At 37.4% G+C, this 24,398-nt stretch overlaps 1 protein-coding gene across 1 annotated transcript; it reads right to left on the bottom strand.

Moving 5' to 3' along the window:
* Nucleotides 1-2,022: 2,022 nt before the first annotated feature.
* Nucleotides 2,023-18,528, bottom strand: LOC125910386 (protein unc-13 homolog C-like). Its single transcript, XM_049614134.1, has 2 exons — nt 18,446-18,528; nt 2,023-5,315 (listed from the first exon to the last, which is right to left on the bottom strand). Exon 2 carries the CDS (start codon nt 5,056-5,058, stop codon nt 2,023-2,025), a length of 3,036 nt encoding a protein of 1,011 aa, XP_049470091.1. The 5' UTR covers nt 5,059-5,315; nt 18,446-18,528.
* Between the last annotated feature and the right edge of the window lie 5,870 nt (nt 18,529-24,398).

Here is a 24,398-nt window from a genome sequence, read left to right as displayed (position 1 = left end):
TGGCACAACATTGTTTTACCTATTTTCAGATTCTTAAATTGGTGATTTGCAGTTAACTAAGTGTATTTCTGTTCTCTAAGGAAAAGTGCCACTGGACTATTAAGGTTGTTAACTACTCGAAGGGTCAATACTCCTAACAATCTACTTTGTAGATTTTGCTACTTTGGAATTTTTTGTTTTTAATATAATTTATGGTCAAATTGGTTTCTATACAACACCCAGTGTTTATCCTAACAAGTGCCCTCCTCAATGCCCATCACCCACTTTCCCCTCTCCCCCACCCCCCATCAACCCTCAGTTTGTTCTCAGTATCCAAGAGTCTCTTATGGTTTGTCTCCCTCCCTCTCTGTAACTTTTTTTTCCCCTTCCGCTCCCCCTCCCCCATGGTCTTCTGTTAATTTTCTGAAGATCCACATATGAGTGAAAACATAAGCTAATTTGGAATTTTTTAAAGTTAATGAAGATCAACTTTTTGAAATTTATAGTTTTGGATTTTTTATAATATTGCCTAACATTTCAGATACTTTAACCACCTGGCATTAAAACATCCATTAAATCACAATAGACACATACCCAAGCACACTGGTTAGTCTTAAGATGCCCTTAAGTAGACCTACCTGAATCCACATGTTGGCCTTTATCCCAAGAAACTATTAACTGAGTTTCAGTAATAAGGATATCTAAATATTAAACATCACTCTTAAATAAGATAGTTATTATTCCAGTATGAATTATTATTTGCATAAAATTTTGACTACTCTGCACATTCACGTTGGCTTTAAATATAGTTGAGAACTGCCTCCTGAAAACAACAAAGTCACAGCCAATGCACCCAAGATCCCTTTAACTCATGTTGTTCTTTAAGTAAATTACATAATCCTAATTGTTATTTCGATTGCCTTAAGGCCTGAAACAGTTTAACAATAAAGGTATCTGACTATTCAATAACCTACCCCATCAACAAGAAAATCACCAGTTTTAAGGAATGTCTAACAACAAATTTGTTCAAGACAAAGATGCTGTCATCAGCTACTGGCTGAGGAAATTGTTATATTATTTCATAATGGCAAGCACAGTTGATCATCTTAATATATACCTTTAAGAAATGTTATGTAAATACATTAAAGACTACAATGCCATAAATAAGGACAACTTTAACAATATAAAATTCATTACATCTGAGATAATATCAAACTACCCTAAAGATAAAAGTGATAAGCATGAAAATAACATAAATGGTAAGAGATTGGGGTAAGTGCAGGTGAAGTTTGGTAGAAAATAAAAAGTCAAAAACACCTATTTACAAGTGGCTAGTTTTCAAAAGTGGATGAACCAAAATTGTTCCCTCGGAAAAATCAAGTAAAATTCTTAAATAAGAATTTTATAAGAATAACTCTTTTCAATATCATAAGGGGGGAAGAGACTTCTCTTTAGGAGAGAACTTGACTCATTACTGACTCCTATTCAAAGAGTGCTTTGTGACCATTCAGTCATGGCCTAGGGTTTTGGCTATACTGTACTCCCTCAGCTTCATCAGTAAGCAGTGATGGAGGCAATGGTCCTCCATGGGACTGGCTAGGGTTGGCTATGCATATCCACCTCCCCCTTATGGCAGGCTTCAAAGTATAGATTTGATGAGAGGGGTAAAACTGGAGTCTATGGTCCTAATTCTTTAAAATTATAGCATTCTCCTCATCCTTGTAAACCTAATAGAACCGAAGAGTAATTCCGGGTTGCTGTTCGATTTCACTTGCCCCCCCCTTTTTTTTTCCTTTTGATGACTGATGCCACAAAGTTAGTTAATATGAAATGGGGTTTGTTCCTAACCCTAGCAGAGAAATTTGGGCTCATTTTAGTATGACCTATTTGAAAACACCCTGATTTTAAATCATCAAGCCCAACTTGTGGGGGGAGCAGAGTAAAATAATACCCTTCTCAGGATAAACAGGCAAATTTCTTGCAAATACATTCTTTCTCCCAAGAGTAAATACAGAACATACTCTAAAGAAGCACCACCCAACGTTAAAATACAACTAGCTCAAAATGTAGCATGTAAACATGAGTACCTCCAGCCAGGATCTTCTCTTCTAATTCTGCCATTTGTTTCTTATAGGCTTTTAAAGCTGCTTCTTTGAAAGAAGGACGAATTCTCTTTGGCTTTATGATTTCCATGGGCTGTTCAGGGATGTTTTGGTTTTCATCTTCTTTTATTTCCATTTCAGCTGATGTTTCATTTAATGGCTCCAATCCTCCTTCACTAACCATATCATCTGCCTGCACGTCATAACCCTCATCTTGTGGGGTTTCATAAGGTGTTTCATATGAAGGATGATCGTATACCTGCATTTGTTCATCTGTTTCAGTCATACTAGTCCTGTTTTCTAGCTTTGCAAGGACTTGCTCCATCACTTCAACATAATCTGTCTCATTATCAGCCACTGGTTCACTATAGTCCTCCTCATCCTCTGCTTTGTAGTAAAAAGGCTCTGTGTAGACATCAGAATCAAGGGTGGTACTTGACTCATTTGCAGTTGATTGGGATAATGTCCGAAATCTCCCCATTAAGGAAGAGCCACTATCTTCATACCCACTGAGACTCTGTGTGCTTTTGTTCCATACCACTTCCAATGCTGATTTAGCTCTCTGTAATGTAGATCCAAATTTTGGGAAACTGAAAGCCTTATCAGAAAGGTCAATACTTAATCGACTATGCCAAGATTTGGGTGGGGCATCCTCTGAATCATCGCTTTGCAATTCACTTTGACTTCGATACATCATGGACAATTGGTTTTGATTTTGGTACAGATCATTAGAATTTGCTTCCTGGTAAGAATCATATTGGCCAACCCATTGGCCTTGTGGTTCATTATCCAACCCAGGGCATGGAGATGAATTGTCATCTTGGGTTAAATCATAGCTCTCAGAGTCATCCTGAAAGTCACTCTGGCCCTTTCCCAAGTCTTCTAGGTCTTTATTGTAAACATCTAGTTGTTGATCAGATAGACTGTTTGTGTCATAGTCAAAAGCTTCCTGGGTGAATGAATCTAAACCTAAATCAGTGCCTTGCTCTACTTGACTCCATTCCTTCCATGGAGAAAGATCCTCATGTAAAGAGAGCTGAGAATCACTGTAATGACTTCGGTCCCCAGATGCACATACCATACCATTACTCATACCACTATCCACAGTTTCTGTGTTCTCAATTTCACTCTGCCCTTGGACACCCTGAAGTGCCCCTTTCAAATGTTGATTCTGAGGACTGTCATACAAGGTGGCTGTGCCCTCCTGCTTCCTCTGCCAAAGTTCTCGGTCTGAAGATGACAGGAGGGAACTTCCATTAGTTCTAGTGAAAAACTGATTTTCTGAAAAATCCTCTGAGTAAGATTGACACAACTTGGAAAAATCTGATTCAGAACGACTAAGTTTAGCAGTGAAAAAATCACTCTGTGAATGCCAGAGGGGTGTAGCATCTGCATAATGGGTTGTAGTTTGTTTTTCCAAATTATCTGATTCTGGCAATTGTGAGGAAATTTTATCATAATCAGACTTACTTGAAATTCTGCTGCCACTAGCAGTTTTATTCTTGGCTCTTGAATTGTGTGATTTTGAACTTGACTTGGAAGTACTTCCTTTTGTTGGAAACTCTGACTTGGAAAGCACAGCATAACTATTTCTATTGAGGTCAGATTCCAGCTCTCCATCACTGTCATCAGGTGACTGCCAATTATTCTTCTTGCTTTTGGGCTCTGGAGTAGACAGCTTTATATCCATGCTTTCATATGTCTGGGAGGATGGTATCCCTCTTTCTTTTCTTTCTCTTATGTCATGAGTAAGAATATCTGTTGAGATTCCAATGCCTGTTCCTTTGAGTTTGTATGATTTTTTTAACACAGAATCTCTTTGCTGAGGGGTTTCAAAGTACACGAGTATGGGTCGAGGCTTTGCATTTGGGCAGTCCCTCTGGTGTCCTATCCTTTGAGCAAATTCAATTTTAATTGCATTTGGTACATCTGAAAAGCCCATTTTATCTACTAGAATTTGATACACCACACTTTCAGTGTATTCAAATCTTTCTTCAGGCACATTTAGAAACCTCAGGCTTGCCTTGCTACCCATATGACCTAAATGTTTAATATAATCATGAATGTCTCTGGTTTCCCTCCGAGATTGGACAAACCCTGTACGTAGCTGCTCAATTTCACTTTGTACAACCTCCACACTGCTGGAGATCTCATCTATAGAATGCTTGAGAGCATTGACATGCCCTCGTAGTTCAGAGAGTTCCGTTTCGATCTGACTTATCCCCTGAAGTTCCTTAAAGATCATTTCCATGACATCATGTGTTTGGCTAATGCAGCCAGAGGAACTGAATCCTGGCTCGAGGGCATTTGTCTTTGGGTTTCGTGCAGTTCTGTCCAAAGATTTACTTCTTATTCCCCAGGTTTTCTTCATTGTGCTCAACTCTGAATCTGATGAAACACATTCCTGACTCTTTTTCCATTTTCTCAGTTTGCGTAAAGCTCCTAGCTTTAAGCTATGTAAAGTGCGTTCTCCATCAGAACTCCCCTCAGAGGGGGCCAGGCTGCTTGAACTCTTTCTATTGCGTCTAACTGGCATTGTGTGTGTTGACTGTGCCTGGTTTTCTGTACTACTCCTTAGTTCGTTGAGTGATTCTGAATAGGAACTCTCAATTGAAGATAACTCTTGAAGCAGATCCTCATTATCACTGTTAGTTACATTAATATTCTTTTGTAGGCCATTGGCGATAGCTACTCGGTAACTGAATGTTGGTGAGAGGGAAAATTCTTTATTAGTCTCGTCTTCTTCAGTGGATAAGTTGCGAGTAGATGAACACTTCGCAATCTTCTTTACAGTGCTTTTTAAGGTATTAGAAAATTTAGGGGTTTTGGTCTGGCCAGCAGTAGGAAAGTCTTGATCCTTTTTGTGCTGACGATTCTCTTTTTTTTTGGTTGTATTTCCCAGTTTCTTTGTAAACATTCCTTTGCAAAGCTTATGTATGTAAGGTAAAATCAGGCTCTTGAAAAGATTAGCCACCATGGAGAGCAATTAGTGCAAGTTTTCCTGCCCCAAAGTAGTAAACAAAGTATCAGGATGAAAATCTGTAAATCCAAGGCAAGCATCTCTGTTCAGATGTTCTGTGAATTACTGAAACTACCAAGAATGGCAGCCATGGTTCTGCTGCAGTGTCAATGTCCTGTGACAACCATAAGCAAAGCTCCATTTATGAAAGACATTCTCTCCCGGAGAAGGGGTTTGATGAATCTCTCTCATTTCCACATAACTTCATATAGTGTCTAAAAGAAAGAAATGTTGAAATGATTATCAGAATTCAATTCTAGATTAATCCCATTTCTAACATATTTCTGAAGTAGTCAAGATACACAATGTATGAAATATTGCTGAGGGGAGCAGAGGAGTATGTGAATTTCAGTACAGAGTTATTTTTAAAATAACTATAAAGCAAATTGGTACCAATAACTACATTAAAGTTATATTTTTCTTTTTAAATCATTAATTAGGGGACACAACTCACACAGTAATAAAAGGTAATAATGGCTATTTAGAAAAGGCTGTGTAAGATTATAGGCCAATTTAAAAAGCTATATTAACGACATATTATCATTTCCACTTTGTTCCCTTTTCTAAAATTCCATTTACACAAACCTAAGCATTTAAATTTAAATTTTCCTCCAATCTAGACATTTAAAAGTCATCAAATTCATATTATTCACATATGTAAGCCCTTTTCTTGTTCAAATAACATTTTACTTTTCTAGATATTGAGTGGGAATTTCTTAAATAATAAAGTCATCCAAGTGAGAAATATTTCATATAATGAAATAAATACCAAGAGAAAACATATTTGAAAACATGCTTGGATTTAATATATCCAAGTTTTGAGAGGACATGACTTGAAAGAGTTGAGCCATCCCAATCAACTGGTACAGCCTTGTGGCAAATGGCAGGGAACCCATCCCCAGGGCAGATAGAGCACCAAATTACAAAAGGAAATTGTGTCACAAATAAAAGTTACCTACTGATAATCAAAAATTGGTTAGGTAGAACTCGTCCAATGAGTTGATATTTTATAATGCAAATGACCACACCAGTAACTAATATTTACGATGGTTAATTTTGTGAATTACATGAAGTAAAAGAAGAGAAAAAGAGAGAAAAAGTTTACATTAATTTTCCTGGTTCAATAGTACCACACCTTGTATGCGGTAGGTTCTAAACAAAATTTTGTGGAATTGAGCTTAACTGTTTTACAGCTGAAAGAAACCACAAAAATACCGGTAACAGCCAAAAAGCCTTTCCTAACATTGAACTACATATTTGAGTGGATAAATAATCTATGTAATTCTTTAAAGAATACATCACCAACTGCATATTGTTCTAGGAGCTGGCTGGCTATCAGCTCCCTCTCCTTAGAAATCTGCCATTTTTACCTCACTGACATTCTGCAGGGACTTGAAGGGAAAAATGCTCTGGCCAGGAGACAAGCTTCACAAGAAGAAGGCAATGTAAATGAGAATGGGAAGCATAAAGATAGAGGAGAGACACATTCTAAAGAAGTCCTTGTCTTCTGGGTCTCATAAACTATTAAGACTCTAATTCCTCTTGTCTGAACCAGTTTGGTATTCACTCATAATTATAAGCCAGGACCTGCTTTCCACTTCTGTAAGTGTCAAGAAATTGACTACTAAATTAAAATTTAAAAAGAAAATACTTTTTGTACCCCTTGACAAACTTTTCTTGTGGAGAGAAGACTTTGGCAATTGGCAGTAGGGTAGGTAAATTATTTTAAAACTAACTTTCATAGAATAAACTACTCTAATCAGCATTCAACTCATGATCCTGAGTCTATCATACCTCAAAAAAGTGCTTATTCTTTGTTTAAATGAGAGCAACGATTTTGTTAATGCTTCTGACATTTCATGAAATCATTATACATTTCCTGACCTGCATTAATTGTTCAGAACTATTGTTCTAGGCAATAATTGTTGGAAAATTTTTAATCAGGAAAATTCAACCTGAATTGAAGCCATGCCTCAAAAAACATGAACCCAAGGGCATGCGTCTACATACCTACTTGCTTTATATTCTGACCACATAGAGTGACTTAGTATTCACTAAGGGCTCTATGATTTTTCACACCTTAGTAACTTTTCTATTCTCTACCTAACATATCACTAGTATCTTGCCCACCCTGTCTGTAAAAATTGTATTTAAAGTCCAGAATCATTTGTCCTGTGAAGACCTCACCAGTGTCCCAAACTGAGCGTTTCACTCTCTCTGCCACACACCCACAACCCAGTTCATAGGCAATTAGAACTCTTCTGTATTACAGTCTTATTTCTTTCTCCATTCAGTAGATGTTCCTTAAGGGTAAAAATTGTAACTTGTCCTATTGTAAACATCCTGTATTCAGCACACATGATAAGCACTCAATAAATGCTTACTGAAGAACTGGCCTAGGGGCACCTGGATGGCTAAGTCAGTTAAGCATCTGACTGCTGCTCAAGTCATACCTCATGGTTCGTGAGTTTGAGCCCTGTGGCAAGCTCTGTGCTGACAGCTCAGAGACTGGAGCCTGCTTTGGAGTCTGTCTCCCTCTCTCTCTCTGCCCCTCCCCCGCTCATGATCTGTGTCTCTCAAAAATAAACATTAAAAAAATTAAAAAAAAAAAAAAAGAACTGGCTTAAGGGTACAAAGTTCCAGTTACTAAAGATGAATAAATCCTAGATATCAGCTATACAGCATAGTGCCAATAATTAATACTGTATTGTATACTTACAATTTTTGCTCAACAGGTAGATCTGCATTAAGTGTTCATATCACAAAATACACTTTTAAAAAAAGTGGATAAAGCTGATGAATATGTTTATGGCATAGATTGTGATGATGGCTTCACAGGTGTGAACTTATTTAAAACTCATTTTTTTTTTATTTTTTTTTAACGTTTATTTTTAAGACAGAGAGAGACAGAGCATGACCGGGGGAGCGGCAGAGAGAGAGGGAGACACAGAATCAGAAGCAGGCTCCAGGCTCTGAGCCATCAGCCCAGAGTCCGACACGGGGCTCTAACCTACGGACTGCGAGATCGTGACCTGAACTGAAGTCGGACGCTTAACCGACTGAGCCACCCAGGCGCCCCTAAAACTCATTTTAAAGAAAAAGAATTGGCCTTCATTTTAGCCACTTAAATATCTTCACCTGGTTGCCCAAAATTAAACTCCATCTAACCTAGTTGTTTTCATGAATTATTAATCTCAATTATTATCATAATTACTACTTCCTTGAGACATATACTCAGGAGTCATTCCAGCTCCCCTATGGTTCATCCCATGTCCACACTGATGGAATATATCATCTCATCCTTTGAGTAATACCTTAGTTCTGAACTCCACAATTTCTCATCTGAACTATTACCATTGTATTCTATATGGTCTTCCTGACTCGAACTTGGCCCTTCTCTCCAATTTTCCTAAGATTAATCTATAAATCCTCCTACCTAAAATGCTGACAGTTTTAACTGGTATATTTCCTGTCACTACCACAAGCACATTTGCCCCATTCATGATGAGGTAGTAACAGTTCCTTGATTACCATACCATTAACTCACCAGTGTGCTTTGTCTATGCTGTTCATTCTGCCTCCCATCCTTTCTTCTTTACTTCACCTCCGCATGTCTCTCTCATGAACATCTCTAAAAAATCTACATATCCCAGACCCAGCAAGGATCAACATCACCCTGTTTGACCTCCTCGGAGTCAGTGGCTCCTCTGGTGTGCTCCCAAGGGCCTTGAATGTACCTTTGTTATGGTAACTCTTACAGCAATTATTTATGTAAAATGTGTTAACTGCATCTCTCCCAGAACTGTGAACTCTTGGAGATGTGAAGTTGTGTTTTATTTAACTTTAAATATCCATTTTGCCTGATATGTAGTAGACTCATAATGTTTGTTGGACATATGAGTAAGTATATAAATGAATGAATAGACAAATAATAAGTCCATGAGTTAATAGATGAATAATAGAGATCCAAGAAGCCTAAGATGGCTGAGCTGGACTTAATCCAGAGAAAGACAAGCAGTGTGAGCAGAGGTCATTTATCACAAACATTCATGCCCTGTCCAAAGAGGGAGAAAGATCCACCCTGAAGAAAGATAAGGAAAAGAGGGAGAGGAGTCTGGATGGACAAAATGCTGACAGAATGTGACAAGTTTTGAAATTTAGGTTGAGAAGTTCCATTTATGAGGAAGGGAGAAGGGGGTCAAGGAGATGGGGAGAGACCAAGATATCATATGATTCTCAACTACTTGAATTCAAAATCTTATACTTACCCTCCAATTGTGTTAACTTCAGTAACACAGCCACATATTAATTTTGGTAATAAATTCTAGGGTTAAGATTAAAGGTTTTGAGGAGATCTTTGAGAGACATTGAAATACCAGAGTAGGTTGTTATGGAAAAATAATAAGAATATTTAATTGTTACTTACTATGTGTCAAGCACCACATGCGTATAATTTTCTAAAATTTACCTCATTTCATTTCCATAATTGTGTGAAATATGTATTATTATTTTCCAGGTAAGAAAGCTAAAGTTTCAAGTTTTTTTAGGAATTTGACTTAGGCCATGCAATTAACAAGAAACACAACCTGACTCCAACCCCAGATTTGGATTCCAAGTATATAAGCTCTGAAAGTAATACTAGGGTAGAATATAAAGTAAAATATTTTTGCAGGTATGTTAAATTCATTTTGTTAGAGAGCTATTTACTATGACTATAAAGCTAGGTACCCTACTGGGCTAAAAGAGCTAATGAACCTTTAAACAGTAATGTATTGCTAAATCCTTACCAGAATTAAGTTAAAGCATTTTCAGATCAATAAACAATTTTGTTTCTTACCAAACACATGAAAGTAGGTGAACTGGGTATTTATGTATCAAATTTTTTTTCAATAAAAATGTTAAAACCATAAAGTGATTAAGAGGTTTACCCTAAGCTAATAAATTATCTTTAGAAAATAAACAGAAAGACCTATTTTCCCAAGAATGAAAGTCAAATGAATTGTGTCTTCTTTAAATTTTTCTTTCAATGTTTGTTTATTTTTGAGAGACAGAGTTTGAGTAGGAAGGGGCAGAGACAGAGGGAGACATAGAATTCAAAGTAGTCTCCAGGCTCTGAGCTGTCACCACAAAGCCTGACACGGGGCTAGAACCAACAAACCCTGAGATCATGACCTGGGCCGAAGTCAGACACCCAACCGACTGAGCCACCCAGACTCCCCTGTGTCTTCTTTATTTTTGATAATTAGATATGTGATTTCTTCACCCAACTATAGCCCATTTATATTTTTTACTTACTCCATTGCTATTTTCTGAGTAAATGATGACATCTAGTATTAATACTTCTTTAAGAACTTTGGAACCTACAAAGTACTTCTGTGTGTATCAACTCATATGATTTGCATGGTAACCTAATAAAGTTATTATCTGCAGTTTATGTTTGAAGGTGGTAAATCTCAGAGTTGCTAAGGTAGGTGCTTGGGCCTCTGGACTCAAAAACTTGCTTCCTTCACTATAGTGACATACATTCTTCTTACTTTAGACAATTAATACAGCAATAGCTTACTGACCAACTACAGTAATATTTCACACCATTCTAAACCATGCCACATGCTGATTTCCATCTAAACTTCCTTAAATGCTATTTTTTTTCTTCTTTGTCTCCAACTACAGACTATACCAACTCTACACTAGGCCACTTTATGGTTCCATGGATGCACTAAAGTATTCTTTCATTGTTTCTTTTATTCATGTTCTTCACCTTGCCTAGAACGTCCTCCAGTTTTACTGATCTCAATCATTTAAAGGATAGATCAAAACTCATCTTTTCCACAAAATTTTCTTTATTTGGTCATCTTTATTTTCATATAATTTTTATAACCTCAATCATGATATTCAGTCTTTATTTATTCTTCTAAACTATTTATCACATAGCTCTTTTACATGTTTTCCATTTTTAATGCTTATTTTAGGTCATACTCCATCCTGAGGGCTTTGTATATATTACTACATTAATGTTTGATTGTAAGCTCTGCAAGAGATAGTGTTATTAACCCCCATTTTACAGGTGAAGAAACTGAGAAACTGGGAACTTGAGTAGCTAGCCCAAAGCCACACAGCTAGCAAGTTATGTAGATAGATTGCAAACCAAACTGACTGGCTTCAGTCCTTAGTCATAAACACCACTATACTGTAAAGCTGATCAGAACCAAAGTTAGAGAAAAAGGCAATTACCTATGTATTATGCTTGAAGAACTGCCCCGTCAAGAAGTATCTACTCTTGTTTCTTATATTAGAGTTTTATTCCCTTTACTTAAAATTTTGGTTCTTGGGGCACCTGGGTGGCTCAGTCAGTTGAGCATCCGACTTCGTTTTGGACTCTACGTTTTGAGGCTTATCAGCCATTCTGTATCTTGGTATAAATGGCTTATTAGAATATTCCTCAAGAATAGGAGGGAGATTGGGGTGCCTGGGTGGCTCAGTCAGTTCACATCCAACTGCAACTCAGGCCATGATATCAGTTCTTGAGTTTGAGCCCCACATCAGGCTCTTGTGCTGACAGCTCAGAGCCTGGAGCCTGCTTCAGATTCTGTGTCTCCCTCTCCCTCTGCCCCTCCCTCCTCTCAAAAATAAACAAACATTAAAAATTAAAAAACAAAGCATATGAGGGATATCACAAAGAGGGAGACAACAAAGAAGCTTGGGGATGGAATGAGTCTTCTACCAAAGGAGGGAAGTAGAAGGGTAGGTCAGAGATGAGAGACTGAGAACCTTGCAATAAGCTTTGCCCTCTTACTCTCTCGTGCATGGCCTTGCCCTCTTCCTAGCTATGCTGCACATCACTTGAGGATAAAAACTATGTTTATCTTAGTCTTTGCAACTTCTGCCCACTTACATGCATGGATAGTAGAGCATAAGTATCCTGGCTTACAGATGTGCAACTTGGAATGCTATCATCCCAGAGGTAAGTGCGTTTTTTGTTTTCGCTTCAAAAAATCCATCCTTCCCCCCTCCCAGACAAAATCAGATGTGGAAACCCAATGATACAATTAGTAAAGCAGAGCTCCTTGGGTTGAATTAAGGGAATAGGACTGGAGTCCCATGTTACCTGCTGCTTCCACATCAGCTACAGCCCATATAGCCTCTATACAGGATCCTAGGGCTTGGGGAATACAGTTTGAGAAGTGCTAATCCTCAAATTAGGCACAGCATGAAATGAAAACCCAGAAAGGTCAAAATACTAACCTAAGTTCACACAGCAGAGATGGAACAAAAACGCGGGTCTCCTGCCTCAACTTCAGTGTTTTATTTTTCTCCCTGTGCTGTTTTGCCTTCCTCTAAAGGAATCTCATCCAAGGGGCTGGCAACTTCCTACTGTGCCCAATGTTCTCTGATATGATAATCTGACTCCTAAATAATTTGACTTTTACCTTAATTCTCTATAGTCAAGTCTGTAATTTTCTGGAACTACAAATCCTTTGATGTTAAAAGAGATTTCTAAAAGGAAATCTTGTGAGCAATTTCAACATGTTGGAATTCTATTAGAGATTTAAGCTGTGTAAAGTAAGGCCATTGAGGAAGAATACCCATTCTGGAAAAAAAGCCATTACTACTTCTCATGTTTTTCACATCTGTGTCCCACCAGGTTAGATGGACACATTATCAGCCTAGTGTCGTCCAATGCCTAGGCAGGGTCCCCGACTCCTGTAAGACAAATCACCTCACACACACACACACGCACACGCACACACACACACACACGTGCTTCCTCAACACTTTTTGGTTGTTTCTATCCAAATGCGCAATGTCTACTTCGTCTTCAGTATGTTAAAATAATTACTTTGTGCTCCAAAGAACCTCACAAGGTAAAATATTACTCTCTTTTTAAAAATAAGAACACCAAGTTTCAGAGATCCTAATTTACTCAACACTACTCAAGTGAGAGGGCTAGAAATTTAACAATTTCTGCATGATTTGAAACCATACTACTCCACATTGTTCAAAGCAAAATGCCATCAGTTCTATCAGAGCACCTCCATCCTTGCTGAGGAAGAGGTATATTCTACTTGGTGCCCAGTTGAATTCCAGTGTACACCATTCATTAATTTAGGAGGGGAGCACACGGTGGAGGCTTAAGCCAGTCTGCTCTGAACCATAGCTCTGCTACATACAAGCTGAACACAATCAACAGAGTTTAACCTCTCTGTTCCTCAGCTTCCTCATCTGATAAGTGAGATAATGGTACCAACTTCCTCATGGTGCGTAATGACTAAATAAAAATTACAGTAGTTCTTGTAATATCAGAAGTGCTCAAAATATTATTGTCATTAATAAGTAAAAATAGGGGCAACTGGGTGGTTCAGTCGGTTAAACATCTGAATCTTGGTTTCAGCTCAGGTCATGATCTCACAGATAATGAGTTAGAGCCCAGCACTGGACTCCACTCTGATAGCGTGGAGCCTGCTTGGAATTCTCTCTCTCTGCCCCTCCCCTGCTTGCACACGTGCTCTCTCTCAAAATAAATAAACTTAAATTTTTTCATTAAGTAAAAATAAGATTTCCATCTGAGGAGACCTTTTCTCCCCTCCCACTCCTTGCCCAACTGTAGGGCAGTCAAGAAAGCTCCACTGTAACATAACCTCTCTTCTCTGTTAACTTCAACTAATGAAAATTGGCCAATATTTTTTTCAAGGTAGAGTAGGAGTCATACTAGCTCTAAAGGTTTACAAAGAAGGTAATAATTTGTAGTGTCCTACCTAGTTAAAAGTTAAGTCTTTAAAATGTTACATATTCTAAAGGGATAGCTAAGAAATGCACAGTGGTTTTACTGTATTTTATTAATTCTAAGACATACATTTTCACAATTTAACATTTCTGAAACTGGGATTGGGACCACAGAAATTCTTTGTGTTCTTCACGTATGGACCACAAATGATATGACTGATTTCTTTGGAATGTTTGCAAGATGTTTGAGATAATTTGATAATAACACATCTATCTTATTTCTTCGTGGGATGCACTGTTTGGTTCTTTAATCTCCATTTTGTTCCTCATCACCCCTCTGTTACCCCCAACAAAATGCTATTTAAACCAAAACTCATTAAGACAGCTGGAGTGTCTTGAATTTCTTACTTAGGTAGTTGGATTCTACATTCAGGTCAAGCAACATCTCCCTGCAGAGGTCTCCCTGATGGCCCAGGAAAGAACTAATGTGTTCCTCCATCTGTGTCATAAGCTCATTTGGACATAATGGATACATTCTCTGAAGTATATGCACAGTCTTAGTATACTGTATTACATATATTATAGCACATATTGTGAGGTAATATAATCCCTCACATTCTTCTTAATGGAATATATGAAGGTACCTGATATTTAGTAGCTATTTAATTTTCATTGGAAATAAAATAAATTCATTTATTATAATTAATCTCCTCAACCATGAATAGAAGTCAACGTAATGTTAGTAAGACAGAAGAGGAAAGGAGTTATACTCTTCTTGATTTAAGTTTAATCCTTTCCTGGAAGAAGTAATTATCACACATTCTGCACAAGTAAAGTTCACATTTCTAAGTTATTACTGTATTTCTACAAGAACCATCTATACAATAAAGTATTTCAGCCAAAAAAAAAGTCTTATGCTAAGTGGTACATTGATTAGATGTCCACATATCTAATTAATGAAATCTAAAGATCTCTGCACCTTGAGTGTCTCAATAAAAATCTGTTCACCAAGTACTCGTCATAGATGATTAGGTATTTCTAGCTCATTTTACTCAGTTTTATTACTTTTGATCTGTCCAAAAATTCATCTAGTGCCAAGAACACATCCTTAAAAGTAATACAATGGCCTAGTAAATAGCAACCATTTCAAAATTATTTCTAATTGGCCAATGAGGATATGCAATTTGTTCTACATCAGAAAAATGTAAATTAAAAGAAAATAGGAGATACTATTTTGTAGAGACAAAATGGCTCAAATTTAAAAAGATCAGCCATTTCAAGTGCTGGAAAGAATGTGGAGCAACTGGAACTCTTATGCATTACAGAAGACAATGTAATATAATTACTCTAGAAACTGTGTGGCAGTTTCTTATAAAGTTAAACCTAATACTTTTACTATGACCCAGAAATGCATTCCTAAGTATTTACCTGAGAGAAATTAAGATATGTTTTCCCAAACTTATAGAAGAATTTCTAAGATACCTTTATTAATGAAAGCCAAACAGTGGAAAACTACCCATCAGGAGAGTGGATACACTGATTACATTATATTAAAATAATGGGGCACTAATAAGCAATAAAAAGAATGACCCAAAATGTCACATGAATCTCTAAAACATTAAGTTGAGAAAAGTCAGATATAAGAGTAAATACTCTATTTAAATTATATTAAGTGCCAAGCAAGACTATCCTATGATAATAGCAATCCAAAAATTGTTGCCTATGAAGAAAGAAAATGGACTCGAAGGAGACATGAGACAACTTTGGGGATGACAGAGATTCTCTGTAACTCAACAGGGGTACTAGGTGTGTTTATTTTAAAAATCTTCAAACTGTAAAATTGTTATCAGTGTACTTCACTGTTGAAAAATCTTACTCCAATAAAGATGTATAAATAAATAAATATAATGTGTACTTTGATAATGGAAGTAGCCCATGAGAAGAAATTCCCTGGAATGGTGGACACTGGTTTAATGGACTTTTTTTGAAAATTAGGTCTTCTTTTAGTTCCACCATTTAGTGTTATTTCAGAGCACGCAGCACACAAAAAGAGTTACACACTCAAAAATATACAAGTCTAAGTAGAAAGACAGCATGGTTAGGAAACAAAAGGTTCTTTTGACAGCCAGGCTAATCACCAAGGCCAGGCCTCAATTTTCATACCAATTTGGAAATCTTCTAGCTGACACCAAAAAAGCCCCCTTGACTAAGGACAGACTGAAGTTGTCCAGAGGTTCAATGACATCCAATTGGAAAACTATAATAACTATCCAGAAAAACATTTATTTCAGCCCTTAGGTCACTGCACCTGTCTAAGATACAAGAATCTTCTTTCCAAAGGTCCTGTTTCCTCTTGTGCTATTGGTTGAATCACCACTCACCACCGCTGGCATAATGCTCCAACAATTATGTGTTCACTTGCTTATAGCTTAGTCTGTCTATACTGGGTCCATCCAACCTAACAATAAGCATGTTTACATCTTCCCTTATTAGAAACAAAGGAATAAAAGACAGTTTTCAGCTTTCCCTGAACGCTGTTACCTCCTCAAGTTACTGTACCTTCTACCAAAGTCTTCTGAAGCACAGAGGAGACCTGTGGTCTCAGCTTCCTCAGGAGTCCATTCATCTTCAACTTCCTACTATTTGGGTATTTTTTTTATTTTTTTTTAATGTTTTTATTTATTTTTGAGACAGAGAAAGACAGAGCATGAGCAGGGGAGGGGCAGAGAGAGGCAGACACAGAGTCCGAAGCAGGCTCCAGGCTCTGAGCTGTCAGCACAGAGCCCAATGCGGGGCTCGAACTCACAAACTGCAAGTTCATGACCTGAGCTGAAGTCGGACACTTAACCGGCTGAGCCACCCAGGCGTCCCAACTTCCTACTATTTGATTCTAGCCCCAGAACTCTACCAAATTCCTCTTTTATTGGGCATGAATAATAGGTGTATAAACCAAACCTTCTCCAACTGTCTGCTGCATCTGAAGCCATTAACCACTTGGCCTTTCTTTAAATCATTCTATACACCTACATGACAACATGACCTACTGGAGTCTCTCTCTGGACACAGCTATTTTGACCAGAGTCATCACATGATAGAAACCAGGCTAATCAGTTCCTCTCTTTTGGGAACTGGGAGTTGGAACATGGAGCTCATGAGATCTTTTTGGTCATTTCAATAAGAAAGAAGAAAGAACATAAAAAAGACATATGACATATGAAGACATATGAAGAAAGACATAAAGTTGTGACCTGAATGGTCAACTTTTGAACTTTGTAAAAATTGAGTGGTGAAAACCTATTTTCAGAAAAAATCAAACAATGTAGACAAGAAGTCAAAAGCAAAAATGAGACAACATACGGCCACAAAGGGAGAAAATGCCTTTATTTCTGACTACTTTCTAGGCCTTTGAGTTTTGTCTACAGTATGAGATCCAGTTTCCATAAGTGTTATCCTTTACAAAGAGACCCTAATGAGGTTCTCTACTGACCTTTCTATTTTGAGACTGTTACTCCTCTTTTTTCTAACTACCAAAGTATTAATATCTGCATCTACCTTCTCTTCTTTGCACTAATTCCTCATTGTGTATTGGCCAGTCTGGTCTGAATGACCATTAATATCTCAAATTCAACATTTTTCAATTCATTTTCACATCCATAACAATATTATCTAAATTTTTCATATAGTACTAATCAACAAAATCAACATGCTCTTAGTTACACAGACTGGTTCTCCAGGTTCACTTTTAACTCCTCTCTTTCTCTGCCATAAACTTCTAGCCACTTCTAAATATTATTGTTCTCAACTTTACAATTTCATTCCCCATACCTCTTTTCTACTTCCAGAGCCATCATCTTGGTCAGGCCCTCATCAGTGTACACTTTAGGTCAGTATCTTCTTTTAGAAAACATAGTAACTAACGTTGTAGGTCTTAATACATTCCAGTCACATACCATGTATCACACACATTAAAAAACATAAATTCACTTACTCTTCACCATAGGCTTCTACACTTGACTATTACCAGGACTTCCTAGCTGTTCTCACCTCACCAATTGTGCTTTAACTCTAGATGTATCCTTGTTCTGTAGTAAAAGTGAGAATTTTAAATTTGAATGAATGTTGCACAGCATGGCAACAGACCAAAATTTAGATGCTTACATAATTAGCATCTTCACTCCTTTCCCCTTTAAAGTATTAGGTGCAGTGCAGTTCTCTTCACACAATGGAACTTCATTTGATTCTAACTCTTGGGTGAAAGTCAATTACTTATGCTTCACAGGATGCAAGCAAACTGGGTGTGGCACTTACAACTAAAATTAAAATTAGTTTCTCACTCAACAAAGCTGCAATTTCATCCTCTTCCTATATCACAAGGTGCTTTTTAAGTAAATCCATAAAGAACTTATATCATAATTCCTAAGAGCAAAATATGTTTTAGCTTCTTCAGTAAAGATATAGCATGATCCATATAATAATAGATAATATATGCTTCCAATGAAGAACTCAAAATATCAAGGCAGTTCTTTAAAAACATCTTACATTTTTTACTAAGGATTACTAAATTATACATGTAAAATCTCTTCAGTTTAAAACTAAAACATGCTTATCATTAGCCAGCTCTTACCTCAAACAGCATCTGGGAGTAAACAATCACAATGAAAGCAGTTGGTAACTTGATCTATAGGACGTCTAGATGCTGGTGTAGCAGAAATAAGAAAAAAGAAAGAAATTAAAAAGGCAGTACAAAAATACATCTCTAATAACCACAGCAGTTAACATATACAATGTCTATCTATCCAAATTCAAGTTTTCCAAAGAGTGCTCTCACAAAGGAAAGTAAGCCCTCCCTCTCTCCCACAAAATCACCCTAAGATTCAGGCTCTGAATGTCCCTGTGTTTGTCTGTCCCCTCCTGACTCAGTCCATACCCTTCTTTTAGGCTTGGATGACAACTACAAAGCCAAGACCCAAAGGAATGGCATGCCAAATTAGACGATCTTTGATATCCAGGAACCAAAATCTGGTATTTTAAAATACATTTTAGAAATAGAAGTTTAAAAATAATTTAAAAAATAATCAGTGAGAAAGCCTTCTGAGTAAATTTCTATGCCTTCAGAGAAAGAAGGACATAAAAAAAAGATATCCCAGAGAACATACACTCTGTGTACTTTTGAAATTAAAATCAATGTAATCTCAATCATAATATTTGCACTACAGCCTCCCATCTGAATCCACTCCCAAAATTAATGGAAAGATAAGTGTGCACAGTGTGGTGTACCACAGAGATAACCCCTTCAGAACTAAATAATTCATTCTACGAACTGTCAAGAATCTTGTGTTCATTGCTAAAGCACATAGTTAAGTCACTCTGAGAATCGTCTGTGGCAGCAATTCAATTGTTAAAATATTTACTAGGGGTGGGCTGAGGTGCAATACCAGTAGAAGGGAATGAACCCGTGGGTACAGTATTTCCAGGTACTTGAGAAGTTGAGGAGAGGAAGTAATTAGCACTATGGAATAGAAAAGCTGTTGCTGGGGCTCTGGATACAGTAGAGAAAGATAAAGGCTAAACATAATTAATCACCAACTTAAGGCTAAGTGTAAATACAATGGACGTTCATGTCATCAGATAAATTCTCACCTCTTGTAGCAGATGCAGAAAAAGCTGAGCACTAGACCCAGGAATTAATCAGAAGAGCAGCAGAGCTCCAGAGAAGTTCTAATTCTCAAGTTAGGTTGGCTATTCCAAGGTCAGGGCCTTAACTGGGGGGAAAAAATTGGACTGTGAGTCATGAGATGGGGACATCTGGGTCAATTCACTTGAAACTCTTGAATCTTCATATTCCCTGGAACCTTCTAAGACCCCAAAAGTGGTCCACTCCCTATTGGCAGCTAGTGCTTTATCTTTGTGTGAAGACAATGCATAGGTCTCTAATTTAGAAGAAAATCTGTGCAGTTTCCAACAAGATCTACCACAAACACCCCCATGAACCTTCAGATCAAGAACTAGGGTAAAGTCACAACCTAATCTAGCTGAGTAAATGTAGGGTCCATTAAGAGAGGAAAGAGACTATATGCCAAAGAAACTGTAGGACCTCACCAAAATACATGTACTCATATGTACTCACAGCAACTGAGAGAATACTTGTTAACTAGAATCTGTCAGTGCTGCATTAATGGAGAGGTATATGAGGTTAAATAGGGAAGAATGTATTGCTATGGAAACACTCTCTTATGATCCTGAATTTATCATCTGGCAGAACCATAGAAGACAATATAACACAATGCTATAATGTGTCTTGTAAGCTTGGGGAAAAAATTATTGTCTGCACTAAGTAGAAATAATACGACAAACAGTACAGAAAGAGATCATAAGTCTCAGAGAAGTGGATGTTCTAGAGTGGCTATACTACATAAAGCCAGAAAACTCATCAGGCAAAAATGTTCCATGGCAGGGCACGCCATTTAACAATGAGGTAAGTGAAGTGTTAAGTTTCTCAGTGGCATCATTGAATATCTCAGTGGTGGCTATCCTCTATAGGATAGGAATGTTATAGAACTAGGCTCTAATAGCAATGGCAATGACAGAGTCACAGAACAATTGAAGTTAGGTAGTAGTATTTTTCTATCAGGAACATGGTAGGTGCAATTATCACAATAAGATGCAATGTTGGAATTGCAGCCACGAGGCAACTTAGAGATAAAGATATCATTAGTAGAATGCAGTTCCTAGAGGTACAGATACACACTCCTCCGAAGATAATGTTTAATTTAGAAATGCAAAAGAAATCATGGATAGATGATCAGGAGATTGAAGACTGTCACCCAGAACTTATTGACTGAAGGAGAGGCCAGGTCTCAATGAGGTTTGGACCTCACTACATCATAACAAATAAAAATAGTAATAATTCCCATAGACCTTCACCAAAAAGGCCTACTTGTATAATCATATTCTAGGGAAGAGAATATCCAAATATTTTGGGGTGAGGACTGGGAGAGCTAAGTCTGAGCTGACACTAAGTGGCCAGAACACCATTATAACCTTCTTTTAGAGTGGGTGTATATAAGAGCAGATATTAACAGTCGTAGCTCAGATAGAACTCTTGGTGATCCACTGAGTCTATCTGGGATCACACACTGGTAATTTCTTCAGTCTTCAAATGTTTAATTGGAATGAATATATGTGATAGTTAGCCAAACCTCCACATTGATTCCTTTGCCTGTGGGATAAGAGCTATCATAGTGGAGGCCAAGAAAGTAAATTAAAAAAACTACCTTATTTTGGGGAATGCAGAGATCAGTACAACACATAACGATTTTTTAAATGATGCAGAGCTGTTGTTTCCCATCATAATCATACTTCATTCATCTCATTTGGTTCACCAGATTTGCCCTTACAAAAGCAAAATAGATCCTAGAGGATGATAGTGAACTACCATAAATTCAACAAAGTAGTCACTTCAATTGCAGCTTGTTCACAGATGTGCTATCTTTGCTAGAGCAGATTAACATAGCCTCAGATACATGGTATGTGGCCATTGAATTGGCAAATTCATTCTTTTTTATACTTGTCAGGAAAATAGATCAGAAGCAGACCACATTCAAATGGGGCAGACAAGAATATACAGTCTTGCCCAGGAACTGTATTAATTCTCCCACTGGGACCTAGATCATCTGAATATTTAGAAGAACATTACATTTAACCACTACACTGACGATATCTTGTTAGTTGGATCCAGTGAGAAAAACATGGCAGGAAGGTGAAAAAGACAGCCTTAATAAGACATATGTGCTCTAGAGGAAGATCAATCCTATGATTCAAAGGTCGACACTAGTGCAGCTTTTCAGAATAAGTGGTCTATAGGATACCCAGATATCCCCACCAAAATACAAAATAAATCATTGCCTCAAAATGTAGTAGCCTCTGCAGGTTCTGGAAGTAACAAACTATCCTTGGTAGTATTACTATAGCCCATATGCTACTAACATCAAAGGCTGATACAGTTCAGACATTATGGACAGAGATATCTGTGGTGAAAAAAGTCACTTTGTGAAATTATGGTCAGATCCCATAGGACAGTCACAATCTGACCCCCCTCCCCCAATTCTGGAAACTTTATGCCATCTGCGGTGGGGACCTATACACTATTCAAAAAAAAGTATTTCCCAACCTGCAACTGGGCCCAAATACATGCAGAGTACTTGAGTATGTGGCATGCTGCCAAAACTGCTTATCAGAAGGTTAGTTCTATTTGACTCACCAAATCATATGATTAGATGGACCCAATAGGAATTCAGTATAAAATGGAAATGGTATACCTGGGATTATCAGACATGAACAGTGTCACAGGACACAAGTAAGCTGTATGAGTATGTAGTCTAGATCTTTGTCATCCATTACTATTGCACCAATGCCTCTCCCTCAGAGTGTGTGTGGGTGTACACACACACACACACACATACACACACACACACACACCCTCCCTCATTGGAGGATAACCCTTAAGGAAGGCTAAGGGAGGAAGAAAAGAATCTGACCTTAGTGTATGGAGGGGTTGTCTCTGAATGTGGTTATCTTAACATGGGAAGTCCATGAAAATGGACTACTGCTACACAGTCCCACTTAATATGGCACTGAATGACGACAGTGCAGGAAAATCCTCCCAATAGGCAGAATTTGAGGTGGGTTACCTGATCATCCACTTTGTGTGGAAAGAGAATGGTCCACGGGAAAAATGTATGAGAACTCATGAGCAACGGAGATCACTTGGATAATTTCTCAGGAGCCTGTAAAAAGAAAAAGTGGAATACCAAAGTCAAAGAGAGCCAGGTAAGAAACATGCAGATAGATTTAAGGAAGTGGACATGAAGTGTGAAAACTTCGGTTTTGCATGCTGATGCTCATCAGAGAGCATCCGCCATGGAAGAAGCAATATATAACCAAGTAAACACAATTATTTGGTCAATTGTAGTTGAAATGGAGATAATGCATGGACTCAACAGCATGGGCTGTCATTCACCAATGTTGATCCACGTACTAACGCTGATGAATGTTCAAAATCACAGCAAGAGAGAATAATGCCGAGCACCTAATTCATCTTTTAAGATCAACTTGCCAGTTGGTAACAATTAATTACATTGAATTTCTATTCTAGAAAGGGAAATGCTTCATTTTAACTGAAATCAACACAATTGCAGATATTAATTTGCTTTTCCCACCCACATAATTTCACCTTAGACCAAAAGGATTACTTCACAGTAGTGGATATGCAGCAGTGGGCTCATGACTATGCATTTCACTAGTTCTATGACATACTACACCAAATCCCAGAAGCTTCTAGGCTGATAAAATTTAAAAATAGCCTTTGAAGAAATATTTGTAGTGCCAGTTTAGAAATGATACCTTGATAGGATGGGACATTTCAGAATGTAATATACGTTCTAAATCCATGATCATCACATGATATTGTGTCCCCAGCAGACAAAATACATATTTGAGAAGCAAGTAGTGGCCCTACTTATTATCACTCCCAATGTTCTGCTTGGAGTATTTGTACTTTACATCCCTACAATTTTGTTTTCTGTAATTATGGAGCACTTGGTTCCCAGAGAAGGACTGCTTCTGTAAGGACACAGTGAAAGCACCATGAAATCTTAAAATACGGTTGCTACCTGGTCACTTTAACTTACGCCAGGAAGAACTGATTCTGATCATTAGAATATAGGGCTGAAATTACACTATGAAAACAAGAAAGAGTATGTCTGGCACCCAAATAAGCCACTAAGGAAACTCCTCATAATCCCCTGCCTAATTTGATGGGAAACAGTTAAGCATGGCAAAATGACCAAAGGCTCAGACCCCTCAAGTAGGGGTCACCCCACCAGTTAAGCCACCTACATTATACAATCAGAGATGCTAGCCAGGGAAGGTGTATCTATAATACAAGACAAAGGAGAGAGATGATGTGTTGCAGTCTTAACCATACAGGCCTACCTCAAAAAAAAACAAGAAAAATCTCAATCTAACTTTACACCTAAGGGAACTAGAGAAATAAGAATAAAAGAAGCCCTAAGTAAGCAGAGGGAAATACATAGTAAAGATTGGAGTAGAAATTAATAAAATAGAAAAGATCAATAAAACTAAACACTAGTTTTTTGAAAAGGTAATAAAAATTGATAAACCTTTAGCTAGAGTCACCAAGATAAAAAGAGAGTACTTAAAAAAATAAAATCAGCAATGAAGGAGAAGTTACAATACAAAGGATCATAAGAGATTATTATCAACAATTATATGCCAAAAAAATTGAACAACCTAGAAGAAATGGATAAATTTTTGCAATCATACAATATTCCAAGATAATTGGGAAGAAATAGAAATTTTGAATAGACCAATTACTAGTAAGGAGACTGAAAGGCTTTACTGATGAATTCTACCAAACATTTTATTATCTACCCTTCTCAAGATTCCAAAAAACTGAAGAGGGGCAACACTTTCAAACTCATTTTACAAGGCCATCATTACCCTAATATCAAAAGCAGACAGACATCACAGACTCACAAAAAATTACAGGTCCATAT

The sequence above is a fragment of the Panthera uncia genome (assembly GCF_023721935.1).
Source record: "Panthera uncia isolate 11264 chromosome B3 unlocalized genomic scaffold, Puncia_PCG_1.0 HiC_scaffold_1, whole genome shotgun sequence".
Taxonomy (NCBI): domain Eukaryota; kingdom Metazoa; phylum Chordata; class Mammalia; order Carnivora; family Felidae; genus Panthera; species Panthera uncia.
The sequence above is the reverse complement of the archived record's forward strand: the minus strand, read 5'-3'. Positions and strand labels throughout refer to the sequence as shown.

What these genes read in the sequence shown, in the direction of transcription:
- LOC125910386 (XM_049614134.1), bottom strand. Translation starts at nt 5,058, where the DNA reads ATGGTGGCTAATCTTTTCAAGAGCCTGATTTTACCTTACATACATAAG.